General features: G+C 59.9%; 1 protein-coding gene across 14 annotated transcripts in view; it reads left to right on the plus strand.

The window, feature by feature from the left end:
• Positions 1-23,213, plus strand: part of EPB41L1 (erythrocyte membrane protein band 4.1 like 1) — a 71,120-nt gene that overhangs the window by 29,379 nt on the left and 18,528 nt on the right. For 7 of the 14 annotated variants that reach the window (XM_074888416.1, XM_074888414.1, XM_074888421.1 and 4 more), the window contains 14 exons: positions 10,380-10,575; positions 11,273-11,437; positions 14,230-14,334; positions 14,413-14,455; positions 15,122-15,197; positions 15,501-15,719; positions 15,825-15,912; positions 16,238-16,390; positions 17,179-17,276; positions 17,425-17,600; positions 18,018-18,166; positions 18,740-18,775; positions 20,759-20,950; positions 22,301-22,399. In XM_074888416.1, coding sequence (XP_074744517.1) covers positions 10,399-10,575; positions 11,273-11,437; positions 14,230-14,334; positions 14,413-14,455; positions 15,122-15,197; positions 15,501-15,719; positions 15,825-15,912; positions 16,238-16,390; positions 17,179-17,276; positions 17,425-17,600; positions 18,018-18,166; positions 18,740-18,775; positions 20,759-20,950; positions 22,301-22,399 — 1,776 coding nt within the window. In that variant the 5' untranslated portion in view covers positions 10,380-10,398. Of the gene's footprint in view, positions 1-4,658; positions 4,779-10,379; positions 10,576-11,272; positions 11,438-14,229; positions 14,335-14,412; positions 14,456-15,121; positions 15,198-15,500; positions 15,720-15,824; positions 15,913-16,237; positions 16,391-17,178; positions 17,277-17,424; positions 17,601-18,017; positions 18,167-18,739; positions 18,776-20,758; positions 20,951-22,300; positions 22,400-23,213 lie in introns of those variants that run through there. The other 7 variants (XM_074888423.1, XM_074888425.1, XM_074888428.1 and 4 more) reach the window with 4 other exon arrangements.

The raw sequence follows: 23,213 nt of genomic DNA on the forward strand, positions 1-23,213 counted from the left end.
GGGCACCCCTGCGGGCACAGCACAGCGGGGAAGGTGCTTTCGCTCCAGCACGAGGCAAAGGGCTGGTGCTGCAGAAGCACTTGGTGAGTCTCCTGATCCCTGCAGCCCCTTGGCCCCACAGTCCCTGAGCGGGGAAAGCCATTGTGTCCCCATGGGCCGGAGAGCCACCCACGAGCCAGGGCCCAGCACTGTGCTCCCACCGCTCTGGACAGCCCTTCCCACTGGCCCCGAGCTGTGCTGGCTGCTCTTCAGCTCTGGGCAGCCCCTTCCCGGGCGGGCTGGCAGTACAGCGGCCCCAGAGCACCCTGCCCTCGCCCCAGAGCTCCCCTCCATCTGGATGTCAGAATATGGGGAGGGTCCTTCCTTACATGAGGGATGTGCCCAGTGCTAGTGGTCATCAAAAGGTACTTTTTTTAAAAAAAATGTAAGTTTGGGTGAAGTTTTTCAATGGATTTTCCAGCATTTTCCAGGTAGGGATTGGCTTTGTCAGTCCTCCCCACCCCAAGGTTCATTTCTACCAAATTGATCAGAAACATTTTGATGCTCAAAATCAAGAGGCTATGTCTGGGATTGAAGGAAACCTTTTGTCAGCTTGTAGATAGAACTGCTCTGTGCAGCACCCACCTCCCTGCCTTCCTCTGGGTTTGCAAATGCTCCCAAAATGATGGTTGGCAGCCAGCTTTGCCAGGCTGGGTCGGGGGTAAGACCAGTGCCCCTCTGCCCCCACAGCATTCTATGCTGGGATCTAAGAACTTACCACGATGCTGAACTAAAACCTAAGCCCAGCTTAGCCCTGACCTCTTCTAAGAGTTGGGCTGCGTTGCACAGTGGTCAGAGGGAGGTGGCTCCACTTTGGTGCCTGAGTCACCAAATCGCATTTTGGGTGGCAGTGAGGAATGCAAGTTGTCACCTCCTGTGCTGGGTGGGATCGCAAGGACGTGAGGAAACCATGTCGTGGGGTCAGCAGGGGTGGTGGGAGCAAGGAGGGACTCGCCAGCAACCACTGCCTTTGCAGGAACTTGGCTGCTCCTTTCCCTGGGAGGGGTCTTGGTGTGGATTTTTGGTGGGTGAGGAGGCGCAGGATCAGGCCCAGCCCATGAGTCGCATCTCAGTAGGAAGACTCAGGCATTAGCTGGGTCCTCGCTGAGCCCAGTGTCACCACAGCAGGGAGAGGTGCTCTTCTGTGGGGTTGTACCGCGGCTGGCATCTTTCTGCTGGTCCGAACCCTGTGCTGAAACGCACATGGAGGTCTCTTGGGCTCTGCCAGTACTCTGCCATCCCCTCCCTTTGAAAGTGAAAAATGTGCTACACAAGCTGGTCTGTGTCACCCACCAGCGGCACGTGGGGTTCATGTGCTGCTCTTTAGAGTGAAAAGTGGGGGAGCTCGTCCCTGGGGCAACTTCCCCCTGCTCCCAGCAGCATGAGCCATCCTTGGCTGCTGCCAGGGCTTTCTGCTGAGAGGACGGAGCCAGGGTCTTCTCAGTGGTGCCCAGGGACAGGACCAGAGGTCGTGGGCACAAACTGGCACCCAGGAGGGTCCCTCTGAACATCAGGAAACACTTTTCCACTGTGAGGGTGACCGAGCGCTGGCACAGGCGGCCCAGGGAGGTTGTGGAGTCTCCACCCATGGAGATACTCAGGAGCCAGCGCAGGGGGGTCCTCAGTGGGATACCACAGGGGCCAAGGTGCCAGCAGGGCCCTGTTTGAAACTCATTGCTGTTGAGGTCTCCCCAATGCCTTGGGCACCCCGTGGGTCCCAGCAGTGGCAGCTTTTAGAGCCAGGAAGAAGAGCACTTCCACAGGCACCTCCATCCCTGTCAGTGGGTAGCAGACGCAGTGGGTCCCTTCCAGCCCGGCACGCTGGTGCCTGAGCAGCTCTGGCTGGGTGCATCATTGCTTCTTGCCAGGGATGGAGGGAAGATCTTTTCTGCTCTTGTTTTCCATAGGCTACCTCATGGAACCAGCACAGGAAACAGGGGGTTCAGCGCTGATCAGAGAGGGGGGATGTCCCATGGTCATTGCCCACCCCTCCAGGCTGGCTTGCTCACTCCCCTGAGGCAAACAGACGTGGGGCAGTGGCAGCTCCTGCTGCCCCCCTCCTGTTTCAGGTAGCGCTCCCCAGGGCTGGGGGGTTTGTCTGAGCTGGGCAGGGGGTTGTGCACGGCGTGATAAATTAGGTTTTTCCCATCACGTGTCAGGTCCAGTCTGAGGCATGGCTGGGGTCTTGGGATCTTTGTCTGCTGCTGTCTCTCCCTTTCCCCCTCCTTTTCCTGTCTGTGTTTTGTCTCCTCTCTCCGCTCTGGGCTGACTCTTCCCTCTGCTTTCTGTGTCTCCTCCTCCTTGTTCATGTGGCGGCTCTGGACAAGGAGGTTTTATAGTTGTGGGTGCTCGGAGATTGGCGATGTCAGCCCCGACCACAGTGGGAGCGGTGCCGAGCAGCCGAGAACTGGTGGCCCCCAGCCACACACCCCCGTGGCTGCAGCTCCCCCAGGGTGAGGCCAAGGAGGGGCTCAAGGCTGGAAATGCCACGGAGGATGCTGAGACCCTCTTGCGTGTGGGGCTGCCTGAGTGCTGCTCCCAGGGGAGCCGGGGAAGCTGTGACCCCCACTGGTCCTTGGCCTGGCTAAACTTGTGCGGATTGCACTGACGAGGTTGGGGTGTTGGGTTAGGGTGCAAACAGACTGGGCAAGGATTTTGGAAGAAGGGGCTTGCTGGGAAGTGTAGGATGACTGGTTCTCCCTTGCTGCCAGCTTCTACGTTTTGCTTGAGTGAGACCCCGCCCCAGGCTGTCCCGCTCCAACGGCTCAGGAGTCCCTGTGTGAGGCTGAGCTCGCCACCTGCCAGCATGGCACACACCAGCCTGGCTGAGCAGTGCCCGGCTCCTCAGCAGGCTCGTGGGGAGGGGTGTCAGGGCTGCGACGTGCTCCCTGCCCTGCCGATTCCCCCAGGGCTGATGTTCATGAGTGGGGAGATGGTTGGAGAGCATCCCAACGCATGGGTATGATTTGGAGAACTCATACTGGTGAGCAACTGGGCAGCTGGGGCTGAGTGGGGTTTTCTCTCTTTGCATCCAGCATGGTCAGGCTCTGTGTGGCTGGACCATGCGGGTGGATGCCTGTACCCCAATAGCAGGAGCCTACCTGGAGTCTGCCAGCAAGTCGCCAGACTTCGCCTGGCTTGTGCTTCTTGAATTCATTGAATGACTCGAGCGTGTCCAGAGAAGGGCAACGGAGCTGGTGCAGGGTCTGGAGCACAGGTCTGATGGGGAGCGGCTGTGGGAACTGGGGGGGTTTAGTCTGGAGAAGAGGAGGCTGAGGGGAGACCTCATGGCCCTCTACAACTCCCTGAAAGGAGGGTGCAGAGAGGGGGGATGAGTCTCTTGACCCAAGGAACAAGCGCCAGGACAAGAGGGAATGGCCTCAAGCTGCGCCAGGGCAGGGTCAGACTGGCTCTTAGGAAGGATTTCTTTGCAGAAGGGGTTGTTGGGCGTTGGAATGGGCTGCCCAGGGCAGGGGGGGAGTCCCCATCCCTGGAGGGGTTGAAGAGTCGGGTTGACCCAGTACTGAGGGATCTGGTGGAGTTGGGAACAGTCAGTGTGAGGTTTGTAGTTGGACTGGAGGAGCTTCAAGGGCTTTTCCAACCCAGATGATTCTGTGATTCTTCCCCTTGGGGCTCCTGATGGCTTGGTGTGCTCTGGAGTTTTCATCAGCATGTGTCCAAAGTGGCGAGTGCTACCTGAGCACTGCTCCTCCCAGCAGGCTGCCGACACCTGGTAAATATTACAGAATCACAGAATTACCTGCCTGACCTACAGCCTGCCCAGCCACAGCCAGCCCCGGCTGCTCCTGGGGCTGCCCAGCTATGGGGTGCTGGGCAGCACCCGCTGCCGGCCTGCAGCTGCTCTGGCAGTGCCCCTGCCCGCGCTCTGGGGTTTCCCACTGCTCGCTGAAGGCAGGATCCGTCCCTCGGCTGCGGTGGTGTCAGTGCTTGTGCTTTATGGGCACCTCGTGCCATTGTGTTACCAGGTATGAGGCACCTCTGTGGTGCAGTACCTACCCCCAGCGTTTGCTCTGGGCTGTTTTGCCTCTCGGGGGATGAGGGGGGGACAAGGAGCCACGGGTGCTGTGGGCAGGGATGTGCTGGGTGTCACGCTGTGCACTTCACTGCGGATGGGGGCAATGAAAGAGCCTCTGTTCAGCTCTCGCTGCTGGTACATCTCCAAGCTGACTCGTGCAAGCGGGGTGCTCGGGTACGTGTTTTGGAGGCAGCGCAGTGTTTGCTGCCCTAGGGCCCATGTAAGAGGGCGGGTGATGCAGGAAAGTGCCAGATTAATTTGGGATGAAGCTGGATAGTGGGTCCAGCTCCTTGCTGAGCAGCCAGTGCAGGAGCTGAGCTCTCCTTCCCTGCCGGTGCGTGCACGGGGAAGGATCCTGGCAGGATGGCAGCCTGCGCCCGCTCGCTGGTGCCTGGCCCAGGATGAGTCAGGTGTTTGCAGGCGAGGGGGGACGGATGGGGCTGGCACCAGCACCCACGTGGGACCCTCCCGCCGCACCAAGGGGCTGTGGTGTGGGCACAGAACTCCCGGCGAGGGGGGAGCCCGGCGGCAGAATGGGAAAGCAGCCCAGTTCCCAGCTCGGCTGCGGCTGCGGTACACATCAATCACTGCGCGGGGGTGTTGGGGTTGGGGAAGAGGCGGCTCTGCAGAAAACGCTGCCTCGGACGCGGCAGCAGCCTGGCAGCGCCGAGCTGGGCTGGAGGCATGGGGAGCCAGCACCAAGGTAGGGCCGGCCCTGCCATGGAGAAGGCAACTCTGCGGGATGCTCTGCGGTGCTGCTGGCTGCCCGCGGGATGCTCTGGGCTTTAGCTATCAGCGGGTGCCCAGCGTGGGGAGTGTCAGCCTGGGTGGGATGTGGGTCCTTGAGAGGGGGTGGGGACGGGGCATTTTTCCATCTGAGGAACAGTTCAGGGCAGTGCAGATCTCTGCCCCTGCCAGTCCCACGTGAGGAGGAGTGGTGTGTGGTCTCCGGGAGCTGGGGACACCCTGCATTTCTGATCTGGCCCCCTTCACCATAAACAGGGCAGCTCATGTGATTTTTTTGGCCTTGCGGCAGAGCAGCATAGGAGAGCTCTCCGGGCTGTACTGTGGAGCAGTTTGGGGATTTGCACGTTCCCCAGTGCTGGGGGGGGTGAAGGCTGGGTGACAGCAGGGCTCAGGGGTGCTGCATGTTGCTGGGGCTTTGGGGACTGCTTTCCTTGTTCGCTTTTTATGTGTCTCTGGAGGATACCTAGGACTCACTGCTGGGGCTCCGTTCGTGTTTCCAGGATGGCTGCAAGGCACTGCCTGTGCTGCCTGTGCTGTGATCCTGCCTGTCCCCTGCCAGCTCAGCCTCTGCCCCATGGCAGGGGTGCTGAGTGCTGCATCCCTGCTGAGCTCCTCCATTCTTGGGGCCAGCAAGTACCTGGACCCCCTGTCATGCAGCCACTGCCACCCTCGCAGGGTGCTGCCTGTGCCCAGTTTGTTCCCATGTCCGTCTGTCTCTGTGGTAGCCGTCTGTCCCGCCGTGTGGCAGTGGGTTTTGCTGCCAGGATCAGCCCCACGGACCCCTCAGCAGCTGCTGAATGCAATTGCAAGGGAGGAGGGTGCTTGGTTGTTGCCCAGCTCTGTGCACTCCAGTTGCACTGGAGCCCATGGAGGCCTGTTTGGGCACTCAGCATGGGACTTTGCACAGAGACTTCTGCCTGCCCGTGTCTGTGATGCTCCAGAAGTGAAGCATCATGGATGGGCAGCATCCTCAGCGGGGAGTGAGGGGGTGAAGCAGAGCCCAGGAGCAAAGGGGGGTGCTCAGCCTTGAAAACCAGCCCAGCAACAGGGAGTGAATGGGCAGGGGAAAGGGGAAAGCAGACTTGGGCAAAACCCTGTTTGGAGGTGGCAGGAAAGGAAGGGCTCTGGGAGGGGAGTGCTGCGGAGGCTGAAGCTGGGATATGCTGGGGAAGTGCGGGGGCAGAGCGTCTGGGAAAGCTGTGAATCCACACTCCAGCTTGAAGCGGGGGAAGAAGAAAACACCAAGGGAAGGAGGAGCAAGCAGGGAGATGATGGGAGGAGATTATAGGCATGATGAGCAGGTCTACCTCTGATCCTGCTAAGGCTTTCTTTGCAGTCACTGATCCAACGTGCCTGTTTCACTAGCCTGGAGCTCCAACGGGTTCCAGACATTTCACCTGATATTTACCCCAAGGAAAATATTCCCCAGCCCAGTTTGGTTCCAGCTGCAGCAGAAGTGAGCCAGTCCTTGCTGAAAACCAGCATTGTGCTTGGCATGTGGCATTGGGGACGTGGGTGCGCAGGAGTCCTTCAGCCAGTGCCCTGCACAGAGAAGGGGTTTGGGGAGGTGGTGCCTGCTGCCTCCTGCCTCTGCCAGCCGCTGCCCGGGCAGCTGCCAGCCTCAGCACCAGAGCTGCTCTGGCCCTGGCTTCGCTCTCAAGGGAACATGCGTGAGCAAGGCTAAGTGCTGGGAAGGGCTGGGACAGCCTGGGTGGGCTGCCTGCCTGGCAGGATTGGGCCCTGCTCCTGCTGTGGGTAGTATTTGGGACAGCATTTCCACTGGTCTCAATCAAGTTTGCTGTTGTTGTGGTCTAAACCTCTTCTAAAGGTTTGTCATGGCTAATACGTCGGTTAAATTGTCCCTTTGGCAGCATGCTGGCGCCCATGTCTTTTCTCAACCCGTGGCCCCCCACATCAGGGTCTTCTGGGGCCTGTCCTGCAAGGTGGGGCAGCAGGAGCTGAGTTTTGCATCTGGAAAGTGCTGTGTGATGGCAGGAGCTCCACCTGACTGGCTTCTTGCAGTCTGAAAGTGTGCTTTCCACTGTTAAATCAGGGGTGGTTCCTGCTTAAGGCACAGAGATGCTCCCGGAATGAACATCATCTGCTTTTGAAGCTCTTGAGTACTGTCAGAAAGTCCACAGGAAAAAATGTAGCTCCTCGGGGGACAGAAGGGGCTGGGACGGGTTGTACCAGCTGCCTCACCATGAGTGCTGCCAGGTCGCTACGAGTCCTGTGGCTGCCCCAGGGGTGCTGAGCACCGCCCCCAGCCTGGCAGAGGGCACGGTTGGGGGGCTGGTGGCCATGCTGGCCACGGTGGCCTTCTCCCACGCTGGGCCTGCATCAGCCCTGGGTACAGGCAACCAGGTTGTGGTGGAGGATGGCTGCATCCCACTGCTGCTCCTGTGGGCTGGGTGCTGCCAGGCTGAGGCTGACCCTCAGTGCCCAGCCAGCCCTGAGCCCCCAGCCCCGCTGCCTGTGCTGCTGCGAGTGCCAGGGCTGCAGGCGGCCCCGGCTCCATGGTCCCGGCCTCTCGGCTCAGCTCCACCGTGGGCAGGAAGAGGGTGGGCAGGGAGCCCAGGCAGCACTGCCACCCACATGGACGTGGCACCAGTGCCCCACTGGCTCCTGAATTGGTGCTTCCTGGTGGAAGAAAAACATAATTTTGAAGAAAGTTTAGAAACCTTGAGTGAAAAACTCAGCATGTTTTTGGCCAAAGTGATGGTTATCATTTTAGAGATTTCACGTTGATTAAAAAATTCACACGCTGAGGAAGTGGTTGGGAATGATCCACACAGGGATTGGAGCTGGGAGCATGCAACTGCTTGAATTTGCAGTGGAAAAACAGCAGCCCTGCTTCCTCTGTGGAAAAAATACACCACTGGTGACCTCTGAAATCTTCTCGTGCCCTTCGCTGAGCACTAGGGTCTGTTAGGAGAAGCTGAGCTGATGTTTCCCAGGGGCTGGTGGCAGGTTGTCCTGCCTGTTCTGGTCAGGAGAGTGTGACCCTGGGGCAGGGGGTGAAATCCTGGCTCTTTTGGTGTGAACCAAGTCCCTCTGCGGTGACAGTGCTGTGCTTGCCCAGCCAGTGTGGACAGTGGCAGTGTCACTGCCCACCAGCCATGGGAGAGGGCTGCTCCCAGGCAGGCTGAGCCCGGCTGTGGGAGACGCAGGCTGACTCGCTCCATCTTGTCTGCCCATTCCTTCCCACCCCCCGGAGCCAGTTTTAGCAGTTTTTCTGGGTAAGATTTCACATCTTCCCATTGTGCTGAGGACACCTGAAAGGCAGAGGTGGGACATGATCTGTGGTGTGAGATGTGTTTTCTTTGTAAAAGGAAGTCAGCAAGTTTGCGGATGACATCAAGCTGAGAGGTGCAGCTGATCCCCCCAGAGGGAAGGGATCCATCCGGAGGGACCTTGGCAGGCTGCAGAGGTGGGCTCATGTGAACCTCGTGAAGTTCAACCAGGCCAAGTGCAAGGTCCTGCACCTGGGCTGGGGCAGTGCCCAGTACCAGCACAGCCTGGGGGATGGATGGGTTGAGGCAGCCCAGCGGAGAAGGATTTGGGGATACTGGTGGGTGACAAATTGGATGTGAGCCAGCAATGTGCGCTCGCAGCCCAGAAAGCCAACCGTATCCTGGGCAGCATCACAGGCAGCGTGGCCAGCAGGGCGAGGGAGGGATTTCTCCCCTTCTGCTCCACCCTCGTGAGGCCCCACTTGGAGCCCTGCGTCCAGCTCTGGGGTCCCCAGTGCAAGACAGACATGGACCTGTTGGAGCGGGTCCAGAGGAGGCCACGGAAATGGTCAGAGGGCTGGAGCACCTCCCCTGTGGAGAAAGGCTGAGAGAGTTTGGATTATTGAGTCTGGAGAAGAGAAGACCCTAGGGAGACCTTATTGTGGCCTTTCAATACTTAAAGGGGGCTTATAAGGAAGACAGAGAAAGACCGTTTATCAGGGCCTGTAATGACAAGGGGCAACAGTTTTAAACTGAAAGAGGAAGGGTTAGACTGGACATAAGGAAGAAATGTTTTATGATGAGGGTGAGACAGTGGACCAGGTTGCCCAGAGAAGCTGTGGCTGCCCCTTCCCTGGAAGGGTTCAAGGTCAGGTTGGACAGAGCTTCGAGCAACCTGATCTAGTGAAAGATGTCCATGCCCATGGCAGGGAGGTTGAACTAGATGGTTCTTTGAAGGTCCCTTCCAACCCAAATCATTCTCTGATTCTAAAATGGTCTTTCTCCGCCTGCCTTAGGTCATGGTCCTGACAGGGCTTTTGCTCTCCCATACCTGCTAAAACAGCGTTTAGGTAGTTGGGACTTACAGAAGGTGATGGTGGTGGGATGTCATGTCACCAAGCAACTCCTCCAGCCCCAGAGCGGCCACGTCCATGGCCTGGAGCTGTGCTGGGACCTCATCCCTGCATTAGTGCTGTCAAGGCTGGGGCAAAGCCTGGGATTTGGCAGCTCTGGGAGAAGCTGCCCAGGCCACGTGAACTGTCATTCCAGAAACGGGGATCAGAAATATCCCACATGGGCTTCCACACTCAAAAAAAGTTCATTTTTTTGGGTGTTGCAGGCATTACTCAGGGCTGCTTGTGTGACTGCTCTGTGGGCGATGTGACTGCGGGCCGATGCTCTGAGCTGGCTCGTCTGGTGGCAGCCACAGTGACAGCCCTCGGGCTCTGTGGTGGTGGCTGGATCCCAGCTGGTCCGGCATGGCTGGACACAGCCCGAGGAGCACAGCCCTGGGGAGCTGGTGGGGCTGAGCAGCCCGAGTGGCAGACGGGTGACAGTCACAAAAGGCACGGATGACCTCTGTGTGTGTGTGTGAACCGTCCCAGGAGCACTCGCCAGCCCCACGCTGCATTTGCGTAAAGGTTTCAAAAACATAAAGGTTGCAAAAACATGTTACCGAGCACCCCACATGGAAAGTGCCTTCCCATCCTCTGTTGCTGACCCCGGGTTTGTTTTTGCATCTTGCTGGAGCTGGAGGCAGGTTTTGTCCCGCCGCCGTGCAGGGTCCGGCCACGCCGGCCGTGGGAACCCAGCGTGCTGCTGCTGCTGGGAAGTCCAGAGGGGAAAAAAACCAGCCATCCCGGATGCAGTATGTGGAGTTGTCCGTGTTTGCAATTTCCTGTGTCAGTGCAGCCTGAAACCAGACACACAGCCTGGTTTTTCCTCCCAGAATAAACCCTCCCACTCATAAAAAATATTAGTGAAGGTACCGAAGGCCCCAGGGCTGGGGGGAGCTGGGGGTTGTGGCCAGCCCCGCTCCCTGCTGTGAGCATGGGGATGGGGTGTGAGCCCTTTACCCTGACCATGGTGGGTCCCTGCCACCAGTGTCCCTCCCCACACCGCTGGCTTTCTCCTCCGGCACAACGGAGTATGAAATCCTGATACCCCGTGCTGCTGCCACCAGCCCCTTGCCTGGCCTGGCAGCGGGTCGGTGTGTGCCAGCAGCAGGGTGGGGATGGGCAGGTCAATGACTGCCCAGCTGGCACCCTCCATCCCCACACACCCAGGTGACCCCTCCTGTCTCTCCTTGTGGGTGGCGGTGGCAGAGCGGGGTGACCAGCGGCCATGACGACAGAGACGGGCCCCGGCTCGGAGGTGAAGAACGCGCAGGAGGAGGCGCAGCAGCAGCAGCTGGAGGCGGCCGCGCACGGCCCCACCGCCGCGGCTGCCAACCCCGCCGGCCGCGACGCTGAGGCCAATGAGAAGCCCGGGGCGCAGGCTGATGCCCGAAATATGGAGCCGGTGAGTAGAGGATGGCTGGGTGCCGTGAGATGCGGCAGAGAGGAGGGCGCAGCAGACGAAGGGGACGTGCCACTGCTTTCTGCTGCCCATCACCGTGTCCTTGCTGCAGCACGGGGGCTGCAGGGAGCCCGGTGAGGTGGGCACCTCCACTGTGCTGTCAGCCCTGGGGGAACATCCCGGAGGGGAGCCGCCTACAACCAGGGCAGTGGATGGGCTCTGCCGGCTGCCTCCCGGCTGCCTGCGCGGGTCCTTGCGGGCAGGACGGGCAGAAGGAGCAGTGCGACAGCCCGAAGTGCTGACTGTGCTGGAAATGGCCCTGCCGCGGCTGCTGGCCAGGGCAGGGGGAGGAATCGGGTGGCCCTGTGTCCCAGGACTGAGCTGCCCCTGGCAGGGCTGGGAGCAGCAGCTGCACCCCAGTGACAGCCACGGTGCTGCCCTGGCCCTGCCTGCTGCACCTGGCAGTTGGGCAGGGAGGTTTCAGGTGCAGAACTGACCCCAGGCTCCTGGGTGTCCATTTTCCTAGGACGCTGGTTGTGCCGGCAGTGTAGGGTAGGGGAACTGGGCTTGGCTGTGGAGTCCCAAGAGGTCATCAGCCTCCCCTGCCATCTTCTGCCTGCTGTTGGAGGGCTTTCCCCCTCTGTCTGTCCGTCCATCCTGGCACTGGTGCTGGTTAACCCTGTGCATCTCCCCACTCCAGGGCACAGAGATGGAGGAGAAGGACTACAGCGAGACAGATGGGTTCTCTGACAAAACAACCCCCAGCAAGACCCAGAAGTCACCCCAGAAAACCACCAAGAAAATGAAGAGTGCTCTCTGCAGAGTGACTCTGCTTGATGGCTCCGAGTACGAATGCGAGGTGGAGGTGAGTCCCAGGTTCAGGGGGCTGTGCTGGCACCAAGGAGGGGACACGTCTCAGCCTGGGGACCCTGCCCAGCCCAGCGAGTCCCCAGCATTGGGGCTCTTCCAAGGACAGCTTTGTCTCTGTCCCCTCTCCGAGGGAAAAAGATCCACAGAAATAGCTGTTTAAGTTGAAATTGCAAAATAAGGAAGTAATCTGGAAAGACAGACCCTCGCAGGGAATTTCAGCCCAGTGAAAAAAGCAGAAGCTTAATAGATGGGGATGGAGCTCTGCCTAACAACATGTGCATGACACATCCATGCACCAGCCTCTTAAGAGCACAGCGTGTTGGCTGTCCCCCACGCTAAGGTGAAGGGTGTGTGTGCATGTGTTGGTGTGAAGAGGCTGACCCACGTGGAGGCTCACAGCTGCCCCAGGCAGGTTTGCGCCCATCCTCTCTCTGTTCACCTTCTCATCCCTTGCTGTCCCTCCCCATAAAGCCAGCAGGGAGGTGTGTTAGACCCTGGCAGCATCACGCAGTGTGTGCACACGCGTACGTGAGCGTGGTACACGTGCCCACCCTTGTAGCTGCGTCCTCGTGTGTGCAGGCAGGGCGGTGTGCCCGGGCAGGCGGTCCAGCCCCCCGCTCTGGGTGTGTGGGCCACCCGCTATTTGTGCAGTGTCGCAAGCGTGTGCCGTGGGTGTGCACGAGTGCACACACGCTGGGGAGCACATTTCCCATGCCGGGGCAGGGACAGGGGGGACTGGTGCCTGTGGGTGGCTGCCTTGGCATTGGGAGATGCTGCAGGGCTGCTTCAGCCGCTGTCAGCACGGGGACCTCTCCCTTCTAGGGCAGGCTGGGGGACACGCAGGATTAAACCAAGAGTTGAGGCTGGTTTTTGTGGAAGGGCCCTGTAGCCCTGCTGCAGGGGCAAAACCAGCTGGGAGGAGAGGTATTTGCTGGTAGTGCCTGTTTCTGTCCCCAGCACTCGCTGCTGTCTCCTGCCTGTAGGTTGGGAAGGGCAGCGCTGCTCTGACCTGCGGCATCGTCCTGATGGGAGGGACGTTTTTAAGGACTGGCAACTTTGCTTAAAAGTGCAAAAGCTGAGGTTGTTCAGGAGCAGAAATCCCAGCATCTTTGCCAGGGAGACCTTTGCACTTGCTGCTGGCGAGTGGGCAGGCAGGTTTCTGTTGGCAGCAGCTCGGAGCTGGCTGCGCATCTGTATGCAGGTCCTGCCTCCCCCAGGTCTCGGCTGCACAGGATTGATGAACGTAAGGAGCGTGGCTGCCTGCTCGCTGTGCCTGCCTGGGATGAGTGAGCACCCCGAGGCAGCTGGCAGTGGGGGGATCTGGCCCCAGGCCCGTGACACAGGCAGCAGCACCTTTGATCTCTGCGCCCCAGCAGCCCTGACTGTCACTTGTCACAAAGCTGTGGGAAGAAGGGTTGTCACAAAGATGAAAGCCCTCCCGGAAAAGGAGGGGAGCACTCGAGGGACGGCAGGGGACTCACGGGGCACAGGAGCGGCTTCTGTGAGCCCTGGCAGGGTCGTCCTTCTGGCTCTCCCTGTTAGCTGTGGCCAAGCAAAACCAGCATGCAGGCACAAACCCGGGCTGTGGGCTCACTGGCAGCTTCGTGAGCAGAGCGATGCCCCTCGCTGGGAGTGGGTAAGGACGAGCTCTTTGGTGTTGCAGTGCAGAGGATGGGGCCAACTTTGAGAGAGCTGCGGCTCTCTACATAAGCCACCTGGGACGTGAGGGTTTAGCGTAGAAAGGCTGGTGCTGCATTTCTTCTTTTGTTCTCATAGGCCCTGTGGGAATAGTTGTGCCTTGCCCACATGCTTAATTAGAGCTTAATTCAATAAAAATCAAAAAAGGGAGTCAAGCCATTCAGTGTGACACCCCGGCACGTGCCACGGGTGAGCCCCTGCCTTCAAAGCCTGGGTCAGCAGGAAGAAGAGACTCAGGAAGGGTGACTGCAACTGCTGGAAAAGCTTTGCAGGGCGGCAGGAGCGCAGGGTTGCAGCTGAGGGCAGTGAGCTACCAGGGCTGAGCTGCTCGGTGCCCTGGGCTGCCGTCCCTGGGGTGTGTGGTGAGGGTGCTCTGGTAAATGGGTGCCTTGGAGAGGGGAGGTGGAAGCTGCCAGGCTGGAAGGCTGTAAATAGGGCAGAAACACACATGGGAGGGGTTGTTCTTCCATCTCCATGAACAAGCTTGGACCTTGCTGCCACCAGTAATGGAGGGAAATTCAGGGGAACTCAAAGGACTGGATAATGAGGGTGCCCTCCATCCCTGCATGTGGCTCGGGCTCTTTGTGGCTCTCATTTGTCATGCTGTGATTGGGGACCCAGCCACCACTGCCACCAGCAAGGAGGGCGTTGGGAAGGAGCTTGTCCCACGGGCAGGGCTGGCTGCCGTGAGCTCTAGGGCACATTTGTCCTAGCTTGCTGGTCTGGAACGGAGGCTCCTGGGCTGGCTGGACCCCTCTCTGGTTTGGCATCACTGTCTCCTGGTGTGATGGGGGATGAGCCGGCGGGCACCGGGTCCCCCTGGCCCATGGGACCCCCACCACACTGGGCTCTACCATGCCCTGTCCTCGCAGCCCTGGGACTGCCTGGGAGTCCCCAGAGCAGTGCTGCTGGGTGAGAGGGCTGCTCTCAGAGGCAGCCCAGCACCTTTTGGTAGTTGCCTGGAGGGCTAGGCCTGCCCTGACCCTCCCCAGTGCTCCCTGGCTGTACCCAGCGGGTGCTGCCTGTGCCTGCTGGGTCTCCAAGAGCACAAGGGAGCCAGCTCACCATCAGCCTCCATGTCTCCGACAGAAGCATGCCCGAGGCCAGGTCCTCTTCGACATGGTGTGTGAGCACCTCAACCTCCTGGAGAAGGACTACTTCGGCCTGACCTTCTGCGACTCGGACAGCCAGAAGGTGAGCACAGGGGGGTCTCTCTACAGCCACCCCCTCCATGGTGGGGGGCCACCCTGACCTGCTGTCTCCTCATTGCAGAACTGGCTGGACCCCTCCAAGGAGATCAAGAAGCAGATCCGCAGTAAGTGCCCGGGGAGGGTCCGTCCTCCCCAGCCCTGGGGCTCTGGATGGCTCGGCTGTAGCTGTCCTCTGGTGGGTCCTCTCCCCACCTGCCCTGGAGGGGCCTTTGACCGCTGGCCTGGGAACAGAGATGCTGTTGCTCATTCAGCTGCCTGTTACCTCTCCTCTTACTTGTGACAGGTGTGGGGGGCAAAGGACCCCACCTCTGCCACCAGAAGCTGGCTGAGACCTGATCCCTCTCTGGGCACCATCCCCACCTGCCCTGAGCAGAGAGGACAGGGATGGAGGGGAAGAGTGGGGGGCTTGCTGGGACAGGTCCTGGGGTGCCTTTGTCCATGATGTTGCCTTCCTGGGGCAGCAGAAGGGCTGTTGCCAATGTGTCACCTTTTGGGACATGTGAGGCTTTTGCTGTGACATTGGTAGTCATGCTGAGCTGGTGGCTGCTGAAGTTGCAATGCTTTTCTCTCCCTAGCTGTTTGGGGAGGATTAACCAAGTTGTGCTAGAGTCTCGAAGACTGTTCTCCCAGCAGCTTCTGGAGCACCCTTCTCCCTGCCCTGTGCTGGGCTTGAGGGGAGTTGGGGGACCCTTAGTGGATGCCCAGATGCTCCTGCACGCCTGTGTGCAGTCAGCAGAGGTGCTGCCCTTACTGCTCTCTCCCCTCCCTAGGTGGGCCCTGGAACTTCGCCTTCACGGTGAAGTTTTACCCTCCAGACCCTGCCCAGCTCACAGAGGACATCACAAGGTGAGGACCAGCCCTTCCATGGGCACAGCGGCCGGGGCAGCTCCTAGGGGACCGGCTGGGAGTGTGTGGAGGGGCAGGGCTCAGGCAGGATGTGGGCAGCTGAGGGAGGTGTCTGGGGGCTCACGGCCTTCGCGCTGCATGTGGCATGTCTAAATCGTGCAGTGTGGGGCCAGGAAGGTGGCTGTGAGAGGTGACAGTCCCCATGGAGAGTAGTGCAAAGTGGGGTGCATGCTGCTGCTTCCCAGGGCAGCTTCGGAGGGCACACACCTCCGCCCCGCTCTCACCCTTTGCCCCCTCCTGCAGATACTACCTGTGCCTGCAGCTCCGTGCGGACATCATCACGGGGCGCCTGCCCTGCTCCTTTGTCACGCACGCCCTGCTGGGCTCCTATGCGGTGCAGGCTGAGCTGGGCGACTACGATGCCGAGGAGCATGTGGGCAACTACGTCAGCGAGCTCCGCTTCGCCCCCAACCAGACGCGGGAGCTGGAGGAGCGCATCATGGAGTTGCACAAGACCTACCGGTGAGCCCCAGGAGAGGACGGGCTGGTGGTGAGGAAGGCACCAGACAGCTGGCCCACGCCTGGTGGGGCGCTCGGCCATGTGTCCCCCTCTCTGTCTCCCTGCAGGGGGATGACCCCCGGGGAAGCGGAGATCCACTTCCTGGAGAACGCCAAGAAGCTCTCCATGTACGGGGTGGACCTGCACCACGCCAAGGTACGGGGCCATGGGGCTGCCAGAGCAATGGCCAGTGCCACCCCATCCTGCCCTGCTGCCTGCACACCCCTCCCTGCCCAGCCCCTTCCTCCCACGCTGAAGCTTCACGGAGGACACAGTCCTGGGTGGCCAGCTCTGGGTGGCCCTGCACTGGACCAGAGGGCTGTCAGAGGTCCAGTCTCAATGTGTCTGTGATTCAGTGACCTCTCTGTCAGCTGGTCCTCAGTAGCAGAGCACCAAACAGGAGGGAACATAGCACTGCTGGCTGGACTGGTTCTTACTGGGCAGCTGAGCAGTCCCCTCCTGTCCCTCTTGCCTCCTCCAGGACTCAGAGGGCATCGACATCATGCTGGGTGTCTGCGCCAATGGCCTCCTCATCTACAGGGACCGGCTGAGGATCAACCGCTTCGCCTGGCCCAAAATCCTCAAAATTTCCTACAAGAGGAGCAACTTCTACATCAAGATCCGCCCGGGTGAGGTGGGTGCCATGCGCCAGTGCGGACCCAGGGCATGGCAGGGTGCCTGCTCGGCTGGACTGGGGCTGCCCACTGGGGAGGTCCTCGCCTGGCTCCAGCCTCTGCCCCAAGGGTCCCAAGTTAATGACCACGCTGGCCAAGAGACCACATCTCCTGAGGCGTACGGAGGCTTTCAGCAAGTGCTTTCTTGTTCGTTCTCTCATTTTGCACTGGCAAAGTGACTTCAGCAGGCTGAGGGCACCCCCAGGCTCCTTTCCCCACCAGCCAGACACTGTCACCCCGCTGGCATAGGGAGGTTGCCCAGGAAGGGGGGTTAAGGGCCCCTTTTGATGTGTCTTCCATGCTTCACAGAAAGACATCAGGAGGCTTGTTCGTTCATTTTCAAACTTTATTTTCACTCTTTTCACTTTTATGTGAACTGATGGGAGAATGCATTTCCACCCACATTTTCCAGCAGGCAGGAGGGCAAAGACAGTGCATCTAAAATGGGGAGTGATGCCCTCTCACCAAAATTTGCTGTAAAAGATTTTTGTTTCTTGAGGGAATTTATCTTGCACTGAAAAGCCATTTACGGTTGAGGAAAGTGCTTAAGCCAAAAGTGTGGGGGTGTGATCCCACCACCCAGTGGGGCTGGGCATGAACCTTTCCAGCATTGCTTTGAAGAATACCTTTTTTGGCATGGTTATGCTTCTACCAGGGGAACCTGAGTGCCTTGGCAAGGCAGGTCCCATCCCATCATGTTCTCTAGGGCAGGATCTGCCTGTAACGGCGTGTCTCTGTCTCCCCCAAGTATGAACAGTTTGAGAGCACCATTGGCTTCAAGCTGCCCAACCACCGCTCCGCCAAGCGTCTCTGGAAGGTCTGCATAGAGCATCACACCTTCTTCAGGTGAGGAAACCTTCTCCAGACCTCCTCCAGGCCTCCCTTCTTGGAGGCAGACATGATTCTGCCTCTGCTGCAGCGGGTACACATGGAGGGCAGCACCGGGGGGCATGGCTGGGGCTTGCTGATGACACTCCACCTCTCTCACCCCTAGGCTGGTGTCCCCAGAGCCACCCCCCAAGGGCTTCCTGGTGATGGGCTCCAAGTTTCGCTACAGCGGGCGGACGCAGGCGCAGACACGACAGGCCAGTGCCCTCATCGACCGCCCGGCTCCCTTCTTCGAGCGCTCCTCCAGCAAACGGTACACCATGTCTCGCAGCCTTGACGGAGGTATGCCCCAAATTGGGGAGGGGGTGGGAGATTGGTTCGCTGGCGGGAGCAAGGGGGATGCTGTTTGGCTCGTCTCTGCGAGCTCTTTGGCTCGTTTGGCAGGGTTACAGCAGCCATTAGGCTTCCTTCTGGAGGCTGACCCCAACCACATCCCTGTGGCAGAGGGTCTGAACCCACCCCAAGTGATAGCTCAGACTGCGCATGAGCAGGGGGACGTGGCAGGGCGGGGCTCGGGCAGCTTGGGGATGGGGCTCCCCCCAGCTCCCTGTGCCCTGGGACCAGCTGTCCCTGCTCAGGGCGTTGGGGCTCCTCAGCCCCCAGGTCTGAGCTGTCAGGGTGGGGGGCAGGGGATGGGAGGCTGGGGTGGGGGTTGGGGGTGGCAGGGCTGGGGTGACCCGGGCTCTCCCCCACGGGCAGAGTTCTCGCGCCCAGCCTCTGTCAGCGAGAACCACGACGCTGGGGCAGAGGGCGAGAAGCGGGATGAGGATGGTGAGTTTGGCAGCAGGAGACGGTCCGAGACAGAGGATGAGGAGGTGACCACCCCAACGAAAATCAAGGAGCTGAAGGTACAGATGAGGCGGGCAGAGGAGGGTGGATGTCGAGGGGTAGGCTGGCTCACACCTGGACAGGGCAGGCAGGGGACTGGGCACAGGCAACAGGGCTGGGCTGCAGGCAGGAAGGGTCACCTCGGGGCACGGTCCCCTGCAGCCCTTTCTCTGCCAGCTCTGCCCCAGGCTGCTGGGACCCTTGGGACACAGCTCTTGGCCTCACTGGTAAAAATGGGGCTGTCCTGGGGCTTGGCTCAAGTCTGATTCCCCAGCGCCCTCCAGGTGGTCTCAAGGCTTGTCTCCAGGCAGGGCTGGACCTGGGAGCAGCCCTGCTCCAGGACAGGGATGGGGACAGGCCAGGCACACCAGTGCACACTCGTGCCTGCTACTGCCCAGGCACAGCCCACCCACTCCCTGCCCCAGCCCCCAGGCTGGCCAAGGGACACCCCAGCCCATTTCAGCCGCATGCTGCAAGGGGAGGGGGGGTCCGGTCCTTCTGCACCTACCAGCCCATCAACTTAACTGTGATGTTTGTGACAAGTTCCCTCGACTGACCCTGCTGGTTACTTTTAACCCTCTCTTTGCTGCCAGCCGGAGCACGAAACAACCCCCAGGCACAAGCAGGAGGTATTCTCTCTCTGGAGTATCTTAGTCCTCATTGGTGCATCATATTGTCCATCCTTTCCAAAGCAACACTGTGTGTCACCCTATTTACTGGAATACAAGATGCACCGGGGCAGGGGGTTGGATGCTAGAGAAGCCCGATGAGCAGACAGCTGGGGATCTGCCCCAGCGTGCACACGGCATCTTCTATCCCACTAAGTAAGGTAGTCCTAATCGTACATGTGAGCAAGAGCCCTCCCAAGGCACAACGGCCAGGCCCCCATGCTGAGTCCTTGGCCCGTTGGGAAGACCTGGCTTCTGCTCGTGTTACTGACTCCGCCATGTCCTCGCCTCGTGTCTTCTCTCCGTCCAGCCCTGCAGCCCTAGCTCTCCTGTGGAGGCTGGTCCCATCACTCCTGCTGGCACCCTGACCCGTGCTCTGCTTTTGCCGGACCCGACCTGCCTCCGCCACCTGCCCTGCCCGGCGGCTCTGCGCTCCCGCAGCCCCCCACAGTCCCCCCAGCCCTGATTCCCGCAGCGTGGCTCTCCTCCACGGAGAGCGGGGCCGGAGCTCCTCGCTGCGCCGAGCTGCCGTCCCGCCCCGCCGATGGCAAATGAGTCTCTGATCTGCCTCCAGCGCCTGCTCAGCTGCCCGTGGGGGCAGGCACTGGCACCCTGTGCCAGAGGGCAGCTGCCTGCATCTGCCCACCCTGAGAGCAGACTGTCACAGAGAAGAGGGAGGCTGTGCCTTCCCCTGCACAAACTCCCACGTCCATGGTGGCCCCCCATCAGGAATGATTCATCCCAGCCTAAAATCCACGGCTGCTCCCCAGGGGTTTCCCCTCTGCTCACAGTGGGACATAGATCCTTGCTGGAGCTGTCGCCAGAGGCAAACACGGCCAGGAGATGGGGTTTGCCGTGCTGGCATCACCCAGCCCTCACCGTCCCACTCGGCACCGCAGGGCAGACCCCGCCGGGGCAGTGGGCACCGGTCCCGGTCCCTCCCCTGCCCGCCTCATTGCTTACCCCGCTGCATGTGCATGTGCTGCTCCCCTGGCACACCCCGAGCCCAGAGGTGGGCAAACCATGAAGCTTTTCTCCACGGCTCAGACACATGGGTCCACGGGGGGAGCTTTTTCAAGAGTTGCACTGAGCCTTCAGGATCTGGAAAATTTGGTAGGGTTTTTCATGGGACTCTCTTGGGCTGTTGCTGAGGAGAAATACCGGGGAGGTGTTTTAGGTGACTCCTTTCGAACCTCAAAAGAGGTTTGAGTTTGAAGCAGAAGCCAGGGTTCTTGCTCTTGCTGGTTCTTGCTCTGAGCCAGTTTGCCCACCTCTGCGGCAGGACGAGGGGAGCCACCCTGGTGCCTGTACCGTCACAAAACGATGCTCTAACGCCTAAACGCCACCTTGCACTTGAGCGCTCTTGAGCTGTCCTCTCTCCACAGCAGGACAGACCCCACCCCACCCCAGGCTGCTGTTGGGCCCAGGCTGGCCCATGGTGATCCATGCTGGACATCTCTGACCAGCACTTGACCTCCTGCCCTTTGGCAGAAGCCCACTTTGAAGGAGCTCCGTTGGAAATGCTGGTTTCCTGCCCTGCTGGGACAGAGGCTCAGGCTCCTTTTGTGCCTGACACAGGAGAGCAGCAGAGGAGGCTGCTGGTATTTCCAACAGGGTCCAATCCCTTGCTGATCCCGAGGGAGAGCCCACTCTCTTCCTCCCAGTGGCTTAGCTTGTCCTCAACAGGCCGTGCTGGAGATGCCAAAGGGGCGTGCTGTGCCCTGCACGGGGGGAAGCCTGCCACGCGCGTTCAGCCTTTTTGCTGCTCCCTGCAATGGTCTTAGTGAGAACTGCAGACCAGGGTGCTCTGACACGCTGTTCATTTGGCTTTTGAGACCCTAAATTCAAGCCCAGTGTGAAGCAAACCCTCCCAGTGCCCCCGCTCATCTCTTTTGCCTTGGCCGGTGCTTTAATCATAGTTATCTTCCTCTCTCCTTCCACAAGTTTTTAGACAAGCCAGAAGATGTTTTGCTGAAGCATCAGGCCAGCATCAATGAGCTGAAACGGACCCTGAAGGAGCCCAACAGCAAGCTGGTTCACAGGGACCGGGACAGGAGGCTGCCTTCCTCACCAGCCTCTTCCTCACCCAAGCATGAGGATGAAACACCAAAGGGAACCCCAGAAAAGGCCAGCGAGGTTTGTTCCGCTGCTTCTCTTATGGAGGGGATCAGGTTGTTTGCGTGAAGATGTTCCTCAGCTGTTGGGCTCTGGGTCTCTGCCTCCTGTGCCACCCTGGGACAGCATGGTGGAAATTACGTGGTGGGGACACGGGGTGGAGGGAGGAGGCCTTTGGCCAGGCTGTTGTCTCTGTTTTGTAACGAGCTAACCGTTTTCACATTCCTGGTAGTGATCTCCCTTTGTGCTCAGGCACTGCATGGAGTTGCACTTCTCATCCTTCTCTGAGGGCTGTGTTTTGGGAGTACCTGAGAGTTGGTCTGTGGCTTTGTTGGCCCATGAGATGGGACTTTCCTCACCCCTTGTACCAGCTGGGCTGCTGCGTGGCAGTGCGCGGTGCAGCTCCGGCCCAGGGAGTGTCCTCAGCAGAGCAGGACCCGACAGCTGTGCAGAGGTGCCCCATGGTGCTCTCACCAGCTGGGACCTGGGTGGTGGGAGTAGGTGGAGGTGTGAGCAGTGCCGCGCTGGCATCCTGCACGCATGCCCTCCCCTCCTGGCGTTTTGCCTGCTGGCTTTGCGGTGGGACTGCGAGTGTGAAAGGAAGGCACCTGGGGAGCTGGAATTGGGGATGCTGGGACATGCAGAGCCCCCAGTGCGAGGGGTGCGGATGTGGCACAGCTGGGTGCTGGGTTCCCGGTTGGCTCGGTACAGGCAGTACAGGCTACGTGTGGCAAGGGCATCCCCGCTGCCAGCCTGGATGCCGTCTCCCTGCCAGGGACCCCCCCCGCTTGCTCTCCTCTCCCTACGGGGACTCTGGAGCCCGTCCTGTGCCTGCACCCATGGGCATGGCTGTGGGCAGGGTGGATGCCACGCGTGGGGCCCGCTTTGCCCTGGCTCCCTCTCGGGACAGTCTTGCAGAGCAAGTGAAGCCGTGGGGCTGGGCTGTGGGGAGGGTGCGTGGTGCTGCAGGGCGGCTGGGCCAGGGGCTCTCTGCAGGGGATTCGTGATGTGCACGTGTGCCTGCTGGTCCCCAGCACTGACCGGAGACCTGGGGCTGCAGGGTGGCCTGGGCAGAGGTGAGCTCACAGCCCCTCATCAAAGCACTGAGCTGGGAAGAGGAAGAGGGACTTCACCTCACATCTCTCTTACAAGCAAATATGTGAAGTGCAGAGATGTAAATGGAGCATCTAGAGCTGGCATAGCTGTGACCTCTGTTCATCCATCCACCCAGCCATCCACCTAGCCATCCACTAACCCACCATTTGTTCCTTCATTCCTTCTCATGTGCTCTCTCTCTCTCTCTGTGTCTCTCTGTCTGTCTCTCTCTCTCTCTCTTTCCCTGTGGGTGCTGGGGTTTCCGTGCTGGCACAGACGATGGAAGAGGACACCCTAGACGATCTTGCATCTGAGCACGGAGCTTCCCTAAGCATGGAGTCTTTCACGCAGAAAAGCCTTGTCTCCTCTCCTGAGGTTGTCACCATCTTCCTCTTCCCACCCTTCTCTCACAGTTTCCCCCCCATGGGGCCCTCTGGCCTGCCAAGGTGGCTCCTGCCCTCTGAGCAGAGCTTGAGCTGATCGCTGGCCCCCCTGGGTGGGTCCCCTCTCCAGCGATGGGCAGGATCCCTCGGCAGGACAGGGCTGTTGCTGAAATCTGATCCCCTGACTGTTCCTTCTGGGCTGTGAGACAGGGTCCGGGCAGGGACCTTCCAGTGGAGCCCTGCTGTGCACCCCCAAGCCTGGCTGTGCGCTGGGTGAGGGGGCCATGCTGGAGGCCAGTGCTGGGGGTCCCGAGGCAGTGCTGACCCTATGGCACAGGTACTCTGTGGGTGCAAGCAAGCAGGCAGCTACAAGCTGCCTTCAGCGATCCCTTGTGCTTTCACTTTGGCTGCAGTTCCCCAGGCCCAGGCACCCTGAAATAGGGCATCTTTGGAGGCATCAGAAATGTTGGACTTATGCCTGTGCAAAGCAGGGCCATGCTGCCCTCTATGTCCTCGTGCGGTGCCCACAGGTGCGGAATGTGGGCTCTCAGCACTGCTTGCGTGCAGGGTTTATCTCGTGTGATGGTGTTGTTTCCCAGGACAGCCAGGAGGAAATATCACTGAGCAGAAGAAAATGGTCTTTGAGACTTGGTTCTGGTGTTGTCATACCCAGCCACACTGCAGTGAGGTGCCCAGCGGTACTGGGGTGCACGTCCTGCCTGAGTGCCCCCAGAGAAGACAGCGGAGCAGGAGCAGCATCGGGCAGGGGGGCAGATGAGGCTGGTCCCATTCTCGCTCCCTGTCAT

Source organism: Strix uralensis, chromosome 18 (assembly GCF_047716275.1).
Source record: "Strix uralensis isolate ZFMK-TIS-50842 chromosome 18, bStrUra1, whole genome shotgun sequence".
Taxonomy (NCBI): Eukaryota; Metazoa; Chordata; class Aves; order Strigiformes; family Strigidae; genus Strix; species Strix uralensis.